The 19,867-nt window shown below is 37.4% G+C and overlaps 2 protein-coding genes across 4 annotated transcripts in view; one reads left to right on the top strand and one right to left on the bottom strand.

The window, feature by feature from the left end:
• ECHID (enoyl-CoA hydratase/isomerase D) overlaps positions 1-19,867 on the bottom strand; it is a 291,880-nt gene that overhangs the window by 50,453 nt on the left and 221,560 nt on the right. For all 3 annotated transcript variants that reach the window (XR_016358067.1, XM_089807443.1, XM_089807444.1), the window contains exon 7: positions 12,355-12,450. Coding sequence is in view for 2 of the 3 variants with exons in the window: in XM_089807443.1 (XP_089663569.1) it covers positions 12,355-12,450 (96 nt within the window). In the remaining variant the exon portion in view is untranslated. The remainder of the gene's footprint in view (positions 1-12,354; positions 12,451-19,867) is intronic.
• LOC149534260 (uncharacterized) lies at positions 3,773-6,855 on the top strand. Its single transcript, XM_089806356.1, has 2 exons — positions 3,773-4,262; positions 4,386-6,855. The coding sequence occupies exon 2, from the start codon at positions 5,743-5,745 to the stop codon at positions 6,757-6,759; it is 1,017 nt and encodes a 338-aa protein (XP_089662482.1). The 5' UTR covers positions 3,773-4,262; positions 4,386-5,742; the 3' UTR covers positions 6,760-6,855.

Below are 19,867 nucleotides of genomic sequence, written 5' to 3'. Positions count from 1 at the left end.
TCATTAAATAAATTAAAAATTAAAAGGTGACTTTATATTTAATTAATTTAATTAATTATTGTATTACAAGGGAAAAGCTTCTAGAGTGTGTATTAATTATTGGAAAGGCGGAAGCCTCTAGTAATTTAATTTTCTAGAAGCACAATTAATTATTGTATTGCAAAGGGAGGAGTTTCTAGAGAGTGCATTAATTATTGGAAGGGGGAAGCTTCTAGCACTTGCAATTAATTAATGTTTTAGTTCCTTCTAGAAGGGTGAAGGAAAAGGATAAATAGAGGTGAAAGTCTCATTGTTGAGTATCAGATTTTTGTGAATGACATTTGATAAGAGCTTGGATGTGTGAATCACATATCTTTCTTGGCAATAGAGGACGCTCATCCTCTCTTGTAACATTCTAGACGTCATTCCCTTGGAGTTTGGCCTTTGGAATACATTGCTTGTACTTGATTTCATCATTTTGGCAATTAATATAATTTCAGCGTCGGTTCCATCTTCAGTTTGCATAAAAATGTATTTCAGTAATTGGTTTAGTTTTTTGGGCATTTCCAGGTTGCCCATTACAATTATCGCCACCCTATGCAGTGAGTCGACTACCATCGGTTATTGGGCTTGCTATCGGGACTACAATAAAACCTTCACAACTTCTGGAACTCCCATGAGATTATGTATAGGTAAGCTGGATGAATGGTGGATGGGTGTGAGAAGGTTCCATTCACTAGTGTGTTACAGACGACTAGTCAACTACCAAACACTGGACTCTCGCAAGTTTGTAGATGTCTATGTATTTGTTCTGAAACTCATTACCGCTAGTAATATTGGGAAGTTCATCTATCCTCGGCTTTTAATGATTAAATGAATAGTCGTTCCTTAAAGCTAATATCCTGTACTGCAATATGATACTTAGGAAACAAGTTGGCAGTGTATAACTGAAACGAGAGTCTGTTACTTACTTTGATGTCTTCTTCTGTAATATACTAAATGGTGTCCTTGTATATTATCTCTGCTCAAATAATTTTGATGGCAACCTATCTGTAATGACCCTCTGTTCTTTATCTAATTCCATTTTCCATTAACCATCCAAGACTCAAACAAGTCATATTTAGCTTTGCAAATACAGTGTGAGTTACTAGGTTTCCATCTAGTCTCACTGTTCTTCCGTAAGGGGTTTCGTCCTTGGGAGAATTTCGAATCGCATTGAAGCAATCAGTTTAATATTTGAATAGAAGCATATATTCGTTGTGTCTTTCCCAAGACTGAGCCTCCTTTTTATAACCTCAAAGTGAGGGAAGACTGTTGGAATAAGAGATGTGGGATAAAACACCAATTTCATCTTCTAGTCACTTATGTCACTTTATAAAGTGAATGTCTTAATAAAACATAAAGTAACTTTATTAAAGTACTTTAATACATTAATGATGAATTTAAGTCAAATCTTCCCTTGTGACTGGCAGGCATCTTTTCTGGAAATGTTGTTAATCTATCCGGATGTGGAGATAGATTAACTAGGCACCAAAAGAGCTAGCGCAAAAGAGGGGACATAACATCTTATTCTGGTTCAGACGTGGCCATTTCTAACGATGGAGTATGATAGTAATGCGGTTCTCCATTTTGAGGCTCCCGCAATTGATTGGTGGCTCTTTCCCATATCATTTGGCTCCTTTGGCTATGACTGGGTGTCTTTGTTTGAGCAAAGCGTAGCCATGACTGGTATCTTCAGCTGGAACAAATATCGCGCTTCTTGGAATAGTTCTAAGTTATATCTTATTCAAAGAACTTGTAGCAGATTTCTTTTGTAAGACGTGGGTAAATACTTGTTGGGACTCAAAAATTATTAGCATATCTTCATTCTTCTCACATATTCATGTGTATTTCCATTTCGTTGGTGTTGTTCTACATATTGTCACCACCAAATGCAGGTAATAGTATGAAACTTTTTCAAACTAGTTTCACATTTCTCTAAGTTGAATTTGTTATTCAATTGCTTAATGTTAATCAATCAATTAACTCCAATTCACATAGAAAATTCTTTCTTCTTTTTCTTCTTCTTTCATGTTTGTAATTGAAGAGGATGTATTACATGAAAATGTGTAATTACATGTAATGTGAGTTGCATGTAACCCAATAATTTCTCTCTTAGACCAGGTCAAAGTTGGTTGAGTTGCTCCCACTTTTTTCTCCACTTTTTTCTCAACTCCTTTGCCTATATAAAGGAGCGCCCCCCCCAGCCCCCTTTCATTGTAAAAATCATCTTTTGGTGTATGCAAGAAAGCTCTGTCAAACTTGTGCAAGCATAACTTTGATTGTATAGTACCAATTCGGGAGAAAAGTGAATAAAAGAAGCAATTTGATTCAAATCTTTGACTAGAAGCAATTGTGATAGAGCAAATTAAAAACTTTGACTGTAATTTGTGCCTATTGTCTTTGATTCATGTTACTATTGTGTTCAATAATAGAGCATAGTGATTTAAGAAGCAATCGGATTCGAAGCTTTGATTGGGAGCAGTTGTGGCAATACATAGACTAGGAGCTTTGACTGTAGCTTGTATTACCATCTCAAATTCACAAAAAATAGTTAGAATTCTCCACTTCTGGAAGCCTTTGTGCCCCAATGGTAGAGGTTACTTTTATAGAATAGGCTAAAATTGGACTTAGAGCCAAACTAGTACGCTTTCACCTAACCTTTGAGTTAATGTTAGTTTATCAGTATCACCGTTTACAACTTTAGATAGAAGTGTAGTTTGAGGTTTCATCTTGCCCATTACTCGCTCCGTGTGTAAGTGGACTCTTTTCTGAAAGATAAGAGAAAAGAATATTAGTAACACTCCTTTACAAACTCTCTCAACTTCTTGCTTACCTTGAGTTGATTCAAGGAACGGTGAGAACGGGGAGCCTTCCCTTTAATGTACGAGAGACTTTCTCTCACATGTTGTGGCTGGTCATCCTATTTTGCGACTGGATTGTACCCGAAACTGTCGGTTGCAAAATATCCACCCAATAGCTGGTAAACATTATAGATCTTTAAATTTGTGTTTTCCTTTGTATGAAGCTCTTTCATTCTCTTGTTTGTTTGCAAAATCTTTTTAGCATATGCATTATACACATTTTTGATAGAAAAAAGATCTAGGTAGTAGAGGTATGCATTGATAACCTTGAGTGAAAGCAAATTTTCAAAGAATATAACCATATTTGCTGAAATACCAATTTGGTTATAATTTTTTCTTTTAGAGTAAATGCAAACTTTGTAATAAAACCCATGATAGAATTTCATTGTTTTAGCTCTCTGTCCTTACAACTTTCTTGCTAAAAAATACTTTTCAGATGAGACCGCTTCATGTGGCTGGAAACATCTTTATCTCTCTTGGATATATCAAAAAACTTGCATTTTTTCCTCTGTATGAGTTTGCCTCGAATACTTTTGTTCATCTTCTCATAGCTTAAATCTGTAAATCTCTTGCACATAGATTATTTATATAACTTGTGTTATTGCATTTCAGTCATCCACTCTCATAGTTGCAGTCAATATGCTCCTGTTGCTGTTGTATAATTGCCTCTTTACTTTTTTGATAGGCTGATCTTTTCTAAATGTTGATGCTGCAATTTTTGAAGTTTTTACATCTGTTGTATAACTTTGAAAAGATATAATGCTTCAAAACTTTTGCAAATATTTCTAACATCTCTTTGCCTGATCTTTAAATATGCACCTCCTGTACATTCGTACATTCTGATAAACCTCTAGCCTCTTTGAATGTAAATATTGGAATTTTTTTTTTTTAATGTTAAGAAATTTAGAGTACAAATTTTTTCTACATAGTATTCATGAAATCATAAAAGCTGCTCATAGACTCTTGAAAGTTTCCTTTCGATTTTTCTGTTTTACATGCTGAAATCTCCCATTGTCCCTTCATGCATTTCCAGGAACCAGCTTGCTGATGATTATGAAAATCATGTTTTAAGATGTTCTTGCTGAATCTCTTCTTTTTTACTTTCCTAATATGTTTTATAACAAAAGGTTTCAAGCTATGATGACTTGTCCCCTTAATGTTTTACATATATGTCGTAAAAGTACAATATTGGAAAAAAAAATTATGCTAAGAAATTTAGAGTACAATTTTTTTCTACATAGTATTCATGAAATCATAGAAGCTGTCATCGGTAGAAATTGTGTATCAGCTGATGGACCCCTTCGGGAAGGTTCTTGTATGTAGTCGACGGGTCCCTTTGGAAAGGTTCTTGTTATGTAGCCAACGGACCCCTTCAGGAAGGTTCTTGCATGTAGCCGACGAGTCCCTTCGGAAAGGTTCTTGTATGTAGCCGACGGGTCCCTTCGGGAAGGTTCTTGTTATGTAGCGACATGTTGTATGTGGCCGATGGACTCCTTCGGGAAGGTTCTTCGAAAAGTATTTATACACCCTTCGGAATTATTGTAAATCATAATTCAAGCATAATGTACTGTTTGGCATATGTGAATAAAATAAGAAGTTCTGCTATTCATATGTATTGTCTGTGCGTTGATTTCTTTACCCAGTATGGTAAACATTTGGTGCCGTTGCCCGATGGACCTGGTACGCAAGTAGGCGGATATGAATTAAATGCCGAATCAGTTGAACAAAGATAAGAATAAGCTGAAAGAAAAAGATGACATATGCGTTGCACAGGAAAATTTAATTCTGGCTTAGCAAACAAAGCGCCAAAGGAGATTCCAGAAGATTGCCGACGGAAACAGGAGCACAGAAGGATTGTTGAAGGAGGCTCGACAACGGCTTGATTTAGTGGAAAAAGCAAGGGAGGAGTTTCTGAACCTGCATACTCCACGGGAAGAGAATCCTAACAGAAGGAGATCGACTCGCACAGCTCGAAGTGCCGAAGGAGCACGAGCGTGAAGTGACCTCTTCGTCCGAGATATACTTCCGGAACAAACAGCTTCGGTTGACGAAACCTCTTCTTCACCAAACAGCACAAAAGTCGAAAACAGCGTGGGTGTTGAAAACAGCACGGAAGTCGAAAACAACACGTGTTACAAACAGCGTAGAAGTAGAAAACAGCGCGGGTGTTCAAAATAGCGCGGGTGTGCAGAACAGTGCGGGAGCTCAGAATAGCGCAAGTACACAACAAAACCCCCAACATATAGTAATAATGGCAGGTCCAAAAGAAAAGTTGCCTAAATTTGATGGTGAAGGAACCACCGATCCGATTCGACATTATAAAACATGTGAAACGATCTGGAGAGAAAATGGCATAACAGATACGAACGAATGGGTCCAACAATTTCCAGCCACCCTACGGGGTGTTGCGATTGATTGATTTACTGACACAGCTCCGCAGAAGTTAAACAGTTGGGATAATATTAAGGAGGAATTTATTGCAGAATTTCAAATATTGCGAGATGATAATGAGATTGTAGCAGAGATATTCAATACTAAGCAAGGGAAGAATGAAACAGTCCGAGTCTTCGCCAGGAAGTTAAAGGACCTGATCAATAAAATGGAGAATAAGCCAGCTGATGGGCTACAAAAGAGATGGTTCATTGAAGGCCTTCGCTCGAAGTTGCAAAAGAAGATGAAGATCGTGCCACCATCAACATACATTGAAGCGTACAATCGGGCAATGAACCTCGAAAGTGACCAGAAGACAAAGAAGAAGAAGAAGAATAGCTCATCCGATTCAGATGATGATGCATCTTCAGGAGAAGATAGCAGCAATGACGAGGGAAGCAACAAGAAAGTCCGTTCTCTTTAAAAGGACATGCTTCGGATGATGAAAGAGTTCAAAAACATGAACAAGGAGACTAAGGGCAATGACCTATGGTGTACGGAGTGCAAGAAAGAAGGCCATACGAAGGGATCCTGCCCAAAAAATCAATTTTGTGAGATTTGCCAAGTTATGGAACACTCGATAAAGGAATGTCCTTTCAATTTGAAAACAAGAACACTGCAGCAAATGTTCCTGACACAGGAGGCATCCCCGTCAGGAGGGAACGGGAACACCAGTACGGAAGGTGCCACATCGGGTGGATATAGAAACAACCAACACGGTCAAAACAACAACAATAGCAGCAACAACAATAATGGCGGAAGGAGTCGAATTCAGTATGATGCGAATGGTCGGCCAATAGTGCAATGCCGCGCATGCAATCTGTGGGGTCACTTCGCCCGAGAGTGCACAACGGCAAACACACCGAAGTTGCTATGCCGATGGTGTGGACCTGGCGATCATGACGATGCTAAATGCCCGAAGTCTGGAGTAAACTTGATTACCGTCGGGACGGGCGAAGAAGTTTTTGCAATCACTCGGAAGCAGGCAAAGCTATACCCCGATCTGACGAAGGAAAAGAAGAGACTGGAGGAAGCACGGGTAGAGATCCAGAGAGCAACGCAGATAGAAGCGACACACCTGAAGGACACGCCGAGTACCTCCGTACTAAACTGCACAGAACAGAACATTGTACGGCAAATATTGCAAGCCAAGATACCCGTCAGGATAAATGATCTGTTGCTCACTATGCCTCAGCTCCGATCGGCACTCACAAACATCATTCCCGCTACTAAACTCCCAGGAGAACATGGAAGGGAGCAGGAAAGTGGAGCAAGTACAACGGACAAAAAGGAGGAGAGTGGCGCAAGTGCAGAAGATCCGATGCTGTTAGCTCTTTCATCCGGACGCTATCCGGTGGTTGTTGAAATGGGCATTCTCGGGACTGTGCTAATGGACACGATCGTGGACGGAGGATCCGGTGTCAATGTGCTGCCAGAGGATACTTGAAAAAAGTTGGGACAGCCGACATTGGGCCACCTACCTTCCAGTTGTTAACAGTCGATCAACATGGAATAAGCCATTTGGAGTACTCACAGTGCAACCAGTGACGATTGGAACACAACCGTTCCTGTTGGACTTTGTCGTGATCCCACTGAAGCGGAGAGGATACAATGCTATTCTGGGTCGAGGGTGGTTGATACAAGCCAAGGCAAAACACGATTGGAAGAAAAATACTTTATCACTTGAAAGCAAAGGCTAGAAGTATGTCATCGATCTACACACTCAGATGGTTGGAGAAGAAGCTCTATCATCAGATTCCGAAGGAGAAAACGATGAGAGGAGGCAGAGTATGGAACCTGATCAGGAAGGAGTCCTACGATTGGAAGGAGATGACGATCTGGATTCAGTAAATGGTCTTTACCACTGGCAGATGGAGGATTACGAGCTCTTTCCGAGTTGTAATATGCTAAGGATCGATGAAGGTAAGAAAGAAGGAAATGAATGTCCGAAGGAACACAAAGAAGCCGAAAAAAGAAATGAAGGTCCGAAGGAACACAGAGAAGCCGAAGAAAGAAATGAATGTCCGAAGGAACACAGAGAAGCCGAAGAAAGAAATGAATGTCAGAAAGAATACAGACAAGCCGAAGAAGGAAAGGCGGGTATCACTAAATCTGAAGGAAAGAATGTACAATACGAACCCAAAAGAAGGAAAGATTCTACTATACGACTGCGTAGGAAGAAATTATTACGTTGAACCACAAATATAGCAGAAAGGTACCGGTAGCAAGGAAGACACACGATACGGTCTGCACAGGCAACAAAGAGGAAGGGTTCAATAAAAGTTGTAGCAGTACAGAGTGAATGTGTTATTGACGGACACAATGGGCAGCTGACGGAGTCTATGGTAGCGAGCTTCGGGAACAAACTGGGCGATATGGAGATGACACAGAACAGGCGTAGTAGGTTTCAGCCTGGACAGTGGATATTGAAGTACGACGGCCGGAATGAGATCAAGCCGGGCAAGTTCAAAGTTAAGTGGGTCGGGCCGTATTAGATTCGGGAAGTAGGGGACAATGGAGCAATAAAATTACGGATTTTGGATGGACAGGAAGTGCCTTAGGTGGTGAATGGCTTGAAGCTGAAGGTCTACCACAGTCGAAAGACTTCTGCATCAGAGAATGGCCTTCGGGCGACCCCTTTGTCGTTGCAGACCGACGATGCTGACGGTCGAAGGGAAAATTGATTTTGCAAGTGAAAAATTGGAAAAAAAAAAATTAAAAGGAAAAGCTACCATACGGATTTTGGCCTACTTACCATTATAAATTTGGCAAGAGTGTACGGTTTTCCCATGTACGGATTTCCTTAGCAAGTGTACGTTTTTCCCTTGTACAAATTCCCTGGCAAGTGTACGGATTTTTATGCAGTACAAATTTCATCAGTTTGCATCCATACGATGTACGGATTTTGGAAGAAGCTGAAGTGAAAATAATGTACGGATTTTTATGGAGCTTGGAAAAGTACGGATTTTAATATGTGATGTACGGATTTTATAACAATAATGCAGTGTACGGTTTCTTAGGACGCTGCCATATGAATTTTGCAATTTTCAGCGCCTGAACTTCTGGTCACAAGATTACAGGAGTGAAACGATTCATGTAAGACTGAGAACAACAGTATGGGTTTTGCACACGATAGCAGGCATTGCGTCTATCAATTTGGCACATTGGCGAACGGATTTGGGCCCCTGAAGCGCGCACAAATGTACTTGAAGGTCTCTGCGAATGATGAACAGAGTATTAAAAGCAAGAACCCCGGCCGTGTTTAGATCTTGAAGCAAGTGGAGATGCTACCGTATAGGCACCATACGGATTTCGGGTTCTAGCCACTATACGGATTTTCAGTATAATATGGTGTACGAGTTTTGCATAAATGATAAATATGGCATACGGACCCCTTCGAGAAGGTTCTTGTATGTAGCTGATGGGTCCCTTCGGAAAGGTTCTTGTTATGTAGCCGACGGACCCCTTCGGGAAGGTTCTTGTATGTAGCCGACGGGTCCCTTCGGAAAGGTTCTTGTATGTAGCCGACAGGTCCCTTCGGGAAGGTTCTTGTTATATAGCGACATGTATGTGGCCGACGGACCCCTTCGGGAAGGTTCTTCAGAAAGTATTTATACACCCTTCGGGATTATTGTAAATCATAATTCAAGCATAATGTACTGTTTGGCATATGCAAATAAAATAAGAAGTTCTGCTATTCATATCTATTGTTTGTGCGTTGATTTCTTTACCCAGTACGGTAAACAGAAGCTGCTCATACACTTTTGAAAGTTTCCTTTTGATTTTGCTGTTTTACATGCTGAAATCTCCCATTGTCACTTCATGCATTTCCAGGAACTAGCTTGGTGATGATTGTGAAATTCATGTTTTAAGATGTTCTTGCTGAATCTCTTCTTTTTTACTTTCCTAATATGTTTTGTAACAAAAGGTTTCAAGCTATGATGACTTGTCCCCTTAATGTTTTACATATATGTTGTAAAAGTAAAAAGTTTCATAAATGAATGTCCCTTTATACTTCATTATTCTTCTTATGATCAACTCCATTAATGTTGTTTCTAATGAGTACGCCGGACTCAATAACCCTTGTGTGAGCCTACGGTTATATCCACATAATTATTAGATACGGGGCGCTGCATAGCAAACAAACATACTAGTAATAAAACATTCTTTGGTATGATTGTTTGCCACTTTTACTGTTGGTATATAATCTTATTTTGTGGAGATGCATAGCATGATAGGAGTATGAATGCTTAGGTGAGGTGAGACAATCTTGTCATTGCTTAGATCTGTTGGATCTAACACTTTTCTTCTGAAAATGCAGGATTTGGAGGTGTGGAGGGAGCATAATACAAGGCAGCAAACAAGCAGGAGTGGATGAATGCAACACAACCAGTCATCACAGGCAATGATTGGTTCCCTATGACCCTTCCTTTTCTATTCTCTTCTTTCATGTTATGCATTTTCATAGAATAGAGACATATATCAGTAGACTAGGGGCCACTCTCACGGTCAATTGTGTAAGAGGTTTTACTTTCAGCATTTTCCATTCATTTCAAATTTGCAATTATCAGTTGTATAATACAAAGCACATTTATGCTATTCTTTTGTTGTTCGGAATGAAATATGATTTAGTAGTTTGATCTCAAACTGAAAGTAAATGAATATGTACCTTATTTTCACTTGTACGATATTTAGAACTGAATTTTAACATGAGTGAAGAATCAGTAATAGTTATACTTCCAAAGATTCAGAATTTGTAACCAACCTGCTATGCATTTCGACTATGTAAAATAAATTTCAGAACCTGGTTTTTTCTGTAGAAGTCAAGCTGAAAGTCACTCTGTTCAATCCCCAGCCTAGTGAATACTTGAAGTTACCAGATTGGACGTTTTTGCAGCAGAAGTCCATCTTATACGGCTCTGAATGCACCTTCAGCAGGACTGCGATTACTTGAAAAAACTGGAACTATGGACATCCAGCTAGAACTAATTCGCAGCAGAGGAAATGGCCGTCCAGTCAGTGGTCATGGCAAGAAAGATAATACACCCAGTCAGCAATTAGAATGCAGATCAAATGACTGTCTTATACAGCCCGATCAGGGTTATTATTTGCTGCAAAACCCCTTACTTCTCCCACGTTAGCACAAAGCCCAGCATTAGTCTTTTTTTCTTCTAGACAAGTGATGTTGAAAGTCACATAGTCACACTTGATTTGCAAGATAACAGGATGCCTAGGGCAAATATATAATCAGCCAAACTCCTCAATCAAGATCGTTTCCCCAGTCACATAAATTACAGTAAAAGGAAATGCCACTACTGAAACTTCTAGGCCCAGTCAATGCTCAGTGGTATGCAGAACATCAGTAACATCTCCCAGCCTTGAATGCAATTGAATAACAGGTAGAATGTCTTCCCAACCACAGAATGAACAGTAGGGAAGTCTCCAAACTTCCCAATGCCAATTCTCAGGAATATAAAGCTCTTAAATCAAATGCAGAACAATTAATACCACTTTACCTCAGCAATGGTAATGGAAGATATCACCAGCCAATTCTCTCCTCAGGCCACATTAAGAACAGTATGAGGAAACCCACTTCAAACTAAAATACCAAACCCATACACCTCAGCAAAAGCAAATAAATCATCAGCCGCAGTAAAACTCTTCACAAGCATCAAAAGCAAATAAACAATTAGATGATTTTTCCTTCGCAATGAGCTCATATTTATAATCTCCAAATGCCCTTTTGTTTCCAAAATGTAACTTCACTTACAAAGCTTCTCCAACACATCACTTTATAACATTGAATACTTGGCTTAGGCTTATAATTAATTAAATAAATTGCCCCTTCCAATGATGACTCAACCCTAAATTTAAGTGAAATTATAAAGTTAAATTATAACTTTATAATAAGTCATTAATGATTTAATAATAATATGGCCACCAAAACAATAACTCCCCAAATACTTATCCTTCAAATATGTTGTCTGAAATAGAAGTCGCTCCTATTATTTCCCCATATGACCCAATGCACTATCCAAAAGTAGAAAGAGCCCATCTCAATCAGCACCTGACTTACCACAAATAGTAAGTACACAAAACAAAGCCCAAACGAAATCCAATATGAGCCAAACAAAGACCAATCTATAGCTTACAGAATTGTGGAGAAGACAGGATCCTCCCAAGCCAAGCCTTTTCATCAGAAAACCCTTTATCCACAATAAGTAGCCTACGAGGATCATAATAATAGGCTAATCCCTCAAACTCTGATGCTAGCAGAAATGGGGACATTACATTATGTGGTATAATTATTCAATTTACCATGTTAGAACACTCCTTTAAAGTTCTTATAAATTATCACGTGGTACACATTGTTATTTATAGCTATTTTGGATCACATCATATATCGAAAATTATTTTTACTCTAATAATTAATCTATTCAGTCCACTGCAAATACAAAATTGACTTTAAAAGAAATAATTTACCAGCCACAAGATACATGGATTTAGCAACAAGATTGATTTGGAGTATTTGACTCCCTCCTTACAATATTGGGTAACAATTGGAAAAGATAGGTTTGTTTGGATTCATATGATGACATGGTATTGTGTCTCACCTCAATATGTGCTGCTTGTTATGCATGTAGGATACTTTAAAACAATTTGAAAAATAACCAGGCATAACAGCATGCAGTGTTTATGCATCCAATGTTTCGACAACGAGTTTTCAAATATACAAGTTAAACATGACTCACTCAATGTATGAATGTCAATCTAAAGAGACACGTTACATGAGATCTTTGGAATAAATAGTAACGATAGAAAGTAATGAATTTTAAAAAGTAGAATAAAAGCTTCTAGCTTAAAGAACCATGTGATAAACTTGAGTGGATGTATTCAACTATTTGAGTATATTGTTTCTTCACAAAAAACATGTCCATTAAAATAAAGCAACATAACCACTGTAGTTTGAAACAGACGCCTGAATTCTTGTAAATCAAACAATTAATTTAATTCAATCAAACAGAAGTTGATTGTATCTTACCGGGACAACAACGTTGACTAGGCCCATTTCCTTTGCTTCCTTTGCACTATAAAATCGGCAGAGAAACCACATCTCTCGAGCTCTTTTAGGCCCAACCTGAACAAAGCAATCAAATAGGTCAATGGTGTCCTCAAGAAATGAAAAGGAAGAAATTAAATTGATTTCCTTGCAGCTTGCCTATTTGTGTTCATGTGTCCACTATCGGTAATCCTAATTTACAATTAGAGGATTGGTAACATGCACAAGGATCAAACGTATGATTTTACAGATAAGAAATATATTCAGCATACCCATTGTATGTAGTGGAAATTAAGTAGTAAACAGCTCTACATTGCCATAAAAAGGATGATACATCACTTCCCATGTCCATATTAATATATTAACTGTTATCAACTTATCACCAAAACCTATGCTTTGGGGACATCCTTTTCAGGTTAAGTTCACAAGAAAAATATACTCAACTGTCTAGCAGCAAATCTAACTTGGTTAACTTTATGCTCGTACATGGAAAATACATTAAGCCCACTTCTTTCCCATCCACACTAAAACATATAGGCATCCCCCAACTGACTGAACTTATTCTACCAAGCTAGGTTGGTTTCATTGCAATTTGTCACTAATAGCTGCCACCATCTCTATTACAGGTCTAAATTCATCCAAGAATTCATCCGGAAATTGTTATTCAGGCCCCAAGGAAGCAATGTGCTGCAGCTACACTTGGTAATGTGCTGTATGATCTCATCGTTATTTATCTGCTGATGCCCTCGAGTGGTTTAGTGTTAAAGCTTCCAACCCTCTTTCAACTCCAGCAAGGGCAACATATTTAACATCTTCCCACTATTAGTATGTTGAGTACCTATCCAGCCACTCGTAAATTCTTTAGGCACTCCACTTCATCCTTGGGGATGTTGTTTTTCCTCTTCTGCTTGATCAGTGAAATTTTTGATTGCTCTTTCCCAAAGTTTCAAACCTGTTAGATTGATACTAAGCCTCATGGAAATCAGCAGTGTATACCAAAGGATTTTTCTGGTCAACTGTTAATTGTAACCCCTGCCTCTTAGTCAGAACTTGAGACAATTGTAATTTCCATCCTATCTGTTCTTTGTATCAACTCATCATTATCTTCCAATTCTTATTCAGCTCCTCTATGACCAGTTTTTCAAAAATAGATTTTCATGTATATGAGATGGATGTGTGCCTCTAATAAAGGCATGTGCAGACTATCATACTCTTTTCTCGTACTTTCAACCAGACAACCAGGTTTGTCATATAAGACACATTTGTAGAAATTGTCACCACTATGGTAAATATTTGTTTCAAGCTTCTTGTGAAAATCAACAAAGAAGGCTTGGAAACCTTTGAATTTTATTTTCTCCTAACCTGCATCAATCAACTGCCTCAACTTCAGCAGAGAATTCACCACTTCCTCCATATAAAAAACAAACAAGTGAATTCACTTCTATTAAAAGCTAATGCAAATATTCCTTATCATTTTATCGAAAATTAGATAACAGCAATCATGCATACAATGCACGTTGAGTGTCCCACTACCTTGTATATAACACTAATAAAGCTTTTTGTTTATCTTCTTGACTATATGTTCAGCCCAATCGTACTCATCAATTTAACCAAAAACATTGACTCATAGTTTCTCTATGTCAGAACAGCCTCCACATCAATAACTAACACTTATTCAGAAATAAACTTTTATAAAGGCTTCCTCTGTAGAATTTCCTTCAAGAAATATTTCACCCTTCTGAACAGTTTGCGGGTTTATATTCAAATGTAATTGCAGGTTCATGCATTGCCAAGTTTCAATTGACATCCACATGCATGTTTTCAAATAGAATATAGAGTTGTGAACACCTAAATACTGAATTGAAGACTAACTTCTGTTACTATAATCAGATTGCATGCTTGAACATTATTTTAAAAACTCAGGAATACATGAAAATATATATTTGTTGCTGACCTTATAGCTTCCTCAGAATAACTAGAAATACAATATAATTTTCAATACAGACCAAACAATGTCCCAGCTAGCTAAAATTTTCCTACCTCCAAGCCAAGATCTTCCTGGTGGCTGATGAAATCAATCAAGATGCGCAAATCTTGGCAAGGTAAGGTCTTTAGCTTGCTGTGTCCCAATCTGAAAGGGTGAATACAACAGAACATCCTTCTATAAAGGCTCAACCTGGCAGTAGATGATTCACGACTGAGAGTATAGGTTTGAAATAAGATCTGTTAGTTACAATAACCACTCAGCAGGGGATTTGACTTATCTGTCCTAAGGTTTGTAGCAGGCATTAGGCAATACCTTCAATACTGGTCAGAATGCTTTCCCATGTACAGATATGAAGCACAGCCATGTCATCCATCACTTCAAATGCCTTTGGTAATATTGATTGTAACATGAAACTTGATGTTCTAACCTTCACACACCTGGACTGCAGTTAAAATCAAGCAGCCTTCAGCTATTAAACAATGCATTCATCTCAAATCCAATGCCAAGAACAAGGAGTTATCTTGACGTCCCAATATAACTATTCGTCAAATGCAACCGCTCAGTATTTACTATTTTTAAATAAACCCAACCTTCATCCTGCACACAGATATACCAAACCACAACGATAATGTTTTACCTCAAACCATAACACCCAGCACATTGAAATCACCCTTCCTCATATACATAACTCACCTGGTAAACTTTTAACTTTGTCAGTTAGGAAATTTGTCTTTAACGACGACTTCACAAATTTGGAACTCCCATTGATGAAACCTCAGAAATCTGTGAGATTCCTCCAACAACCAGCTAGGGTAGAATCTTGCACTACCATGTGAAAACTGTTTTTACTTCTCATTTTAGTTTTGTTCTGAGTTTACAGTAGTGTAAATGGATATATTATTGACACAAGACAAGAATGTTTCAAAAACGTAACTTACTATAGTATCAACAAAAATATCGGAACCAAACTCGAATATATATATATATTCACTGTTCAAAATCATTAATTCTGAAATACAGTATCAGCTGAGAGCTTCTGTGCTTCACCCTAATAATGTTATTACACTATATTTGCATACCACATATTGCCATCCAGACTGAATGCAGATTGCTTAATGCATATACAGCTTCAGTCCTCTTCTAACTCTCTTGATGTGAACCGCCTGACGGTTTCAGACTTCATACAGGACCCTTCAAGTATGTATGGCAAACTCCAATTGACTGTAGTCTTGTACGGCCTCCACTTAGCTCTTTCAAACCTGTACAGTCCTACTCCAGGTGATCTCAGACTTGTACGACTTTTCTGCAGATGAACTCCAAACTGGTACGGATCTCCTCTAATGAGTTTCAGGCATGTACTGTGCTTACAAATGGTGCATAAATCTGTACATCACTTTCCCAGCTTTGTACAGATCAACCAAACTCCCAGCAGTCATCAGATTGATATGGCCAGCCAAGAAAAGGTAGTTCATAACAATTTCAATTCACTCGCAACTTCCAACTTCTCATATTGATCTCCTTGAAAGTCTGCAACTCCTTCAAATGGAAATGAACAGCTAAATAGTAAAATCAGATTTTACATTGGTGCTCAATCAAATCCCCAGATTATGTCTTCCAGCAACATAGTGATTGTTAGCAAAGAGGGGATTCATCCTCCAAGCCCTCAAAGATGAACATTTCAACAATTCATAAATTTCTTATTAAATCCAGCATATTTGAACTGAGCATTCAAAAGCCTTTTATAACATCCCCAGTAAATCCCTTACATTTCACGAGCCAATGTGGGATAAATACAGATATATTCTTTTTTATATATGTAAGTCTCCAAATATCTCTAATAATGGGGAACTTGTAATATTTAAATAACTTTCGCTTTAACTTCTGTCCCCATATCGATGAAGTTAAATATTTTAATATAACTTTATACCAAAAATTTATTGATAAATGAGTTAATAATCACAAATGATTATTGAAATCTTTAGATGAAATTAACGATTACTATCGACGAAATATTATTCATTGACCACTGATGATACTGACCTGGCCCGATCGACTTACTATAAATACTAAGTATCACAAAACCCCACCAAAACACCTTAGAAACACCAACTAAAACTGACTAGGCCAAATATTTAATATCCTCAAGATCCCTTAAAGGTCTTGGTTAGCCTACAAGACCATGGAGAAATAGGCTAACAAAAAACTTGTACAACATAATGCTAGAAAGGGGGCATTACAAGTACACTTAGGGCTTCCCTCCTAGGGTTTCAACTCCCAAAAAAGCTTTCCAAATTACCAAATGGAAGACATAATCCAAGCATAGTAAAAATGAGTTCTAAAATGTTCCTTTAGCAAACCAGTAAAATATTTTTGAGAACCTTTTCAGTTTCTTACTTGAAATAAATCATTTGAGTTCCAATAATAAGGTAACTTTATTTTTCACCTTTTAAATATTTCACTAAGTTCACTTTATAACACTTCATTAAGTAATTAAATTACATTACCCTTAAAATGTACTTTGTTACATAATAATATTAAATTCAAATTATTCCCTTGCTGCCACATTTAGCCTTTCGGAATAAGATAGGTTAAATGGTCTTCTAGGCTGCTATTCAAAAGGGGACATTACATCCGTGGCCTCTTATCCTTCACTATGTCCTTGGGATCACCTTGACAACTATTCATCATATTTTTCTCCCCATTCTTCTTAACCAAAGTTCATCATGTCATTATCTACCCATCAAAGACCTCATGCAGCAAGTCGGGCATAATATTTAGCAAATCTACCCATGCCAAATTTCATGACCATTTAATAAGTGCTAGTGACCCATGATCTCCACAAGCATTTATATTAGCTCCTGAACTCCATCTTGCATTCTTTCAAATCAAGAATGAAGGTTAGCCCAAATCATTGTCATAATCAATGATGACATACTTGCCAAGTCAAATGCTAGGTGAACTTTTATGCCATCTTGCGGGAAAATCTTGTCAAGTCTTGGACAAAAAAAATTTGTCAAGTTTATCGTAAGTTTTTTCCCAAGAATTGATGAGTTCATGAAAAAAACATGACTGCATGGGTAAAAAGGCCACGGCTGCAAAAACGACCATTCTATTATTAAAATTGCTCTTTTTTCTGTCCAAGGCAACAAAACCCTCCTAACCAGCAAGCACGCCATTTTTATTGATTTTACATCAAAGAGAGAAGATTAGACATGATTTTTTTAACTTCAAAGACAAATTGGAAGCACATGTATGTTTTTTGTTTTTCATTTTCATTGTTCTTTACTAAACATTTATTTCACTTTTGCTGCATCTGGTTTAATAAAATCATCACTGCTAATATATAGTGGTCTATTCATATTTAAATTCCGCAAAATAAGATTCATCAACCTTTTTTGCCAAACTTTTCTGAAAATTTCATTTTCACTGTTATACATAACCAACTTTTTTTTTCATTTTAATCCTTTTTTAAAGAAAATGTTAAGAATCTTTAGATTAAACTAATTTTACTAATTTAAACTAATTTAGCTTCATTGTTTACTTTAAAAATTTAATATGTTGTGCTTTCACTTTGCATGTTGAGTTCATTTATAATGGCAAATAGAGAAGCTTCTTCATCCAGTTCAATCTCAAGCTCTTCCCTATCAATGCCAGCACCATTATTCATAGACAATTGTCCTGTAGGAGCTAGAGACCTTGCTTGGAAATATGGCTATGAAGGAATGAAACCAAGATCAGTTTATAGCATTAGATACAAAGAAATATATCATGAAGGCACAAACCACCTCAAATGTCATCTTGCAAGCATTATTTATTGTGATGCTAAGGCTTGTCCTGGGACCACCAAAGATATAAAAAGAGAAATGAATATCCTACTTGCAGCTGTAGAAGAGAAAAAACTGCAAAGGAAGAGGGCAAAGGAAGCCATGGCAGAATCCATATCTGCTTCTCAAGGTGGTCTACTCCAGCTGGAATTTGATGAAAATACATATCAGGGCATATTTGGATCTCTTCTGCATATCTAAACAAATCAACCATCACCTCAACTTCATATACTTCTAGAAGAATGCCAGCAACAACATCTACAGGCATAGCACATAGTTTTTGTGTGGCCACACACACTTGGATCACAAATGGCATTGATAACTACTAGGTGAAACAAGGAGCTGCATGAACATGCAAATATTGACTGTTTTAGTTTTTGTACTTTAACAACATTCCTTTTAATGTTGCGAGTGATCCTTATTGGAACAATTTGGTCATTGCATTGATAGTTGCAAGAAATGGCTACAGGAACCTTCTTACAAACGCATGAGGTGGAGGTACATTAATTTACATTCTTTTGCTAACATATACATCATAATTTATGTTGAATCTTAGACTAAATTTATGTTCTTTAATTTATAATAACTTATGTTCAACTTAAAAATTAATGTTATGAACTTAATTTCACTTTGTACTTGTAGGTTGCTCATGAATGCAACTGAAAGGGCAAGGGTAATGGTCAAAAATTAAAAAGGGAATGCAAAGAATACGGCTGCACTATCACAAATGGCATTGATAACTACTAGGTGAAACAAGGAGCTGCATGAACATGCAAATATTGACTGTTTTAGTTTTTGCACTTACAACATTCCTTTTAATGTTGCGAGTGATCCTCATTGGAACAATTTGGTCATTGCATTGATAGTTGCAAGAAATGGCTACAAGGAACCTTCTTACAAATGCATGAGGTGGAGGTACATTAATTTACATTCTTTTGCTAACATATACATCATAATTTATGTTGAATTTTAGACTAAATTTACGTTCTTTAATTTATAATAACTTATGTTCAACTTAAAAATTAATGTTATGAACTTAATTTCACTTTGTACTTGTAGGTTGCTCATGAATGCAACTGAAAGGGCAAGGGTAATGGTTGAAAATTGAAAAGGGAATGCAAAGAATATGGCTGCACTATTCTTTTTGATGGGGGGACAAATGAGAAAAAATAAACCATTATTAATTTGTTGGTAGCTTACAAAGGTGAGTTTTTTTTTATGGAAATCAATAGACGCCTCCAACAACTTAAAAAATGCAGAAACTATCTCTAACATTGGAGGAAGTTGTGATGGTGTGAATAGAAAATGTTGTGCAAGTAATTATGAATAATGCACCAACATATAAGGCAACTAGGAGAATCCTCCAAGACAAACTCAGGACCCTTTGTTTGGTCACCTTGTGCAGCACATGACCTTGGTGTTCTTTTAGGGGGTATAGGAAAACTTGATTGGGTGACATTGATAAAGATGGTGCAAGGAGCTTCACAAAAATAAATCATCCTTTGGTTCTTCATTTAGTGAGAGATCACACTCAAGGGAAAGCATTGGTAAGATCGGTTGTCACACAATTTGAAAGGTTTTCTTAATGTTGCAAAGCATTAACAGTTCACTAATAGATTTGAAACAAATGTTGGTAAGTCAAGCATGGATAGACTCATTTTATTCAAAGAAGCCCAAAGGAGAG

The sequence above is a fragment of the Cupressus sempervirens genome, chromosome 10, assembly GCF_028749045.1.
Source record: "Cupressus sempervirens isolate cs-2001-9-10 chromosome 10, ASM2874904v1, whole genome shotgun sequence".
NCBI lineage: Eukaryota > Viridiplantae > Streptophyta > Pinopsida > Cupressales > Cupressaceae > Cupressus > Cupressus sempervirens.
The sequence above is the reverse complement of the archived record's forward strand: the minus strand, read 5'-3'. Positions and strand labels throughout refer to the sequence as shown.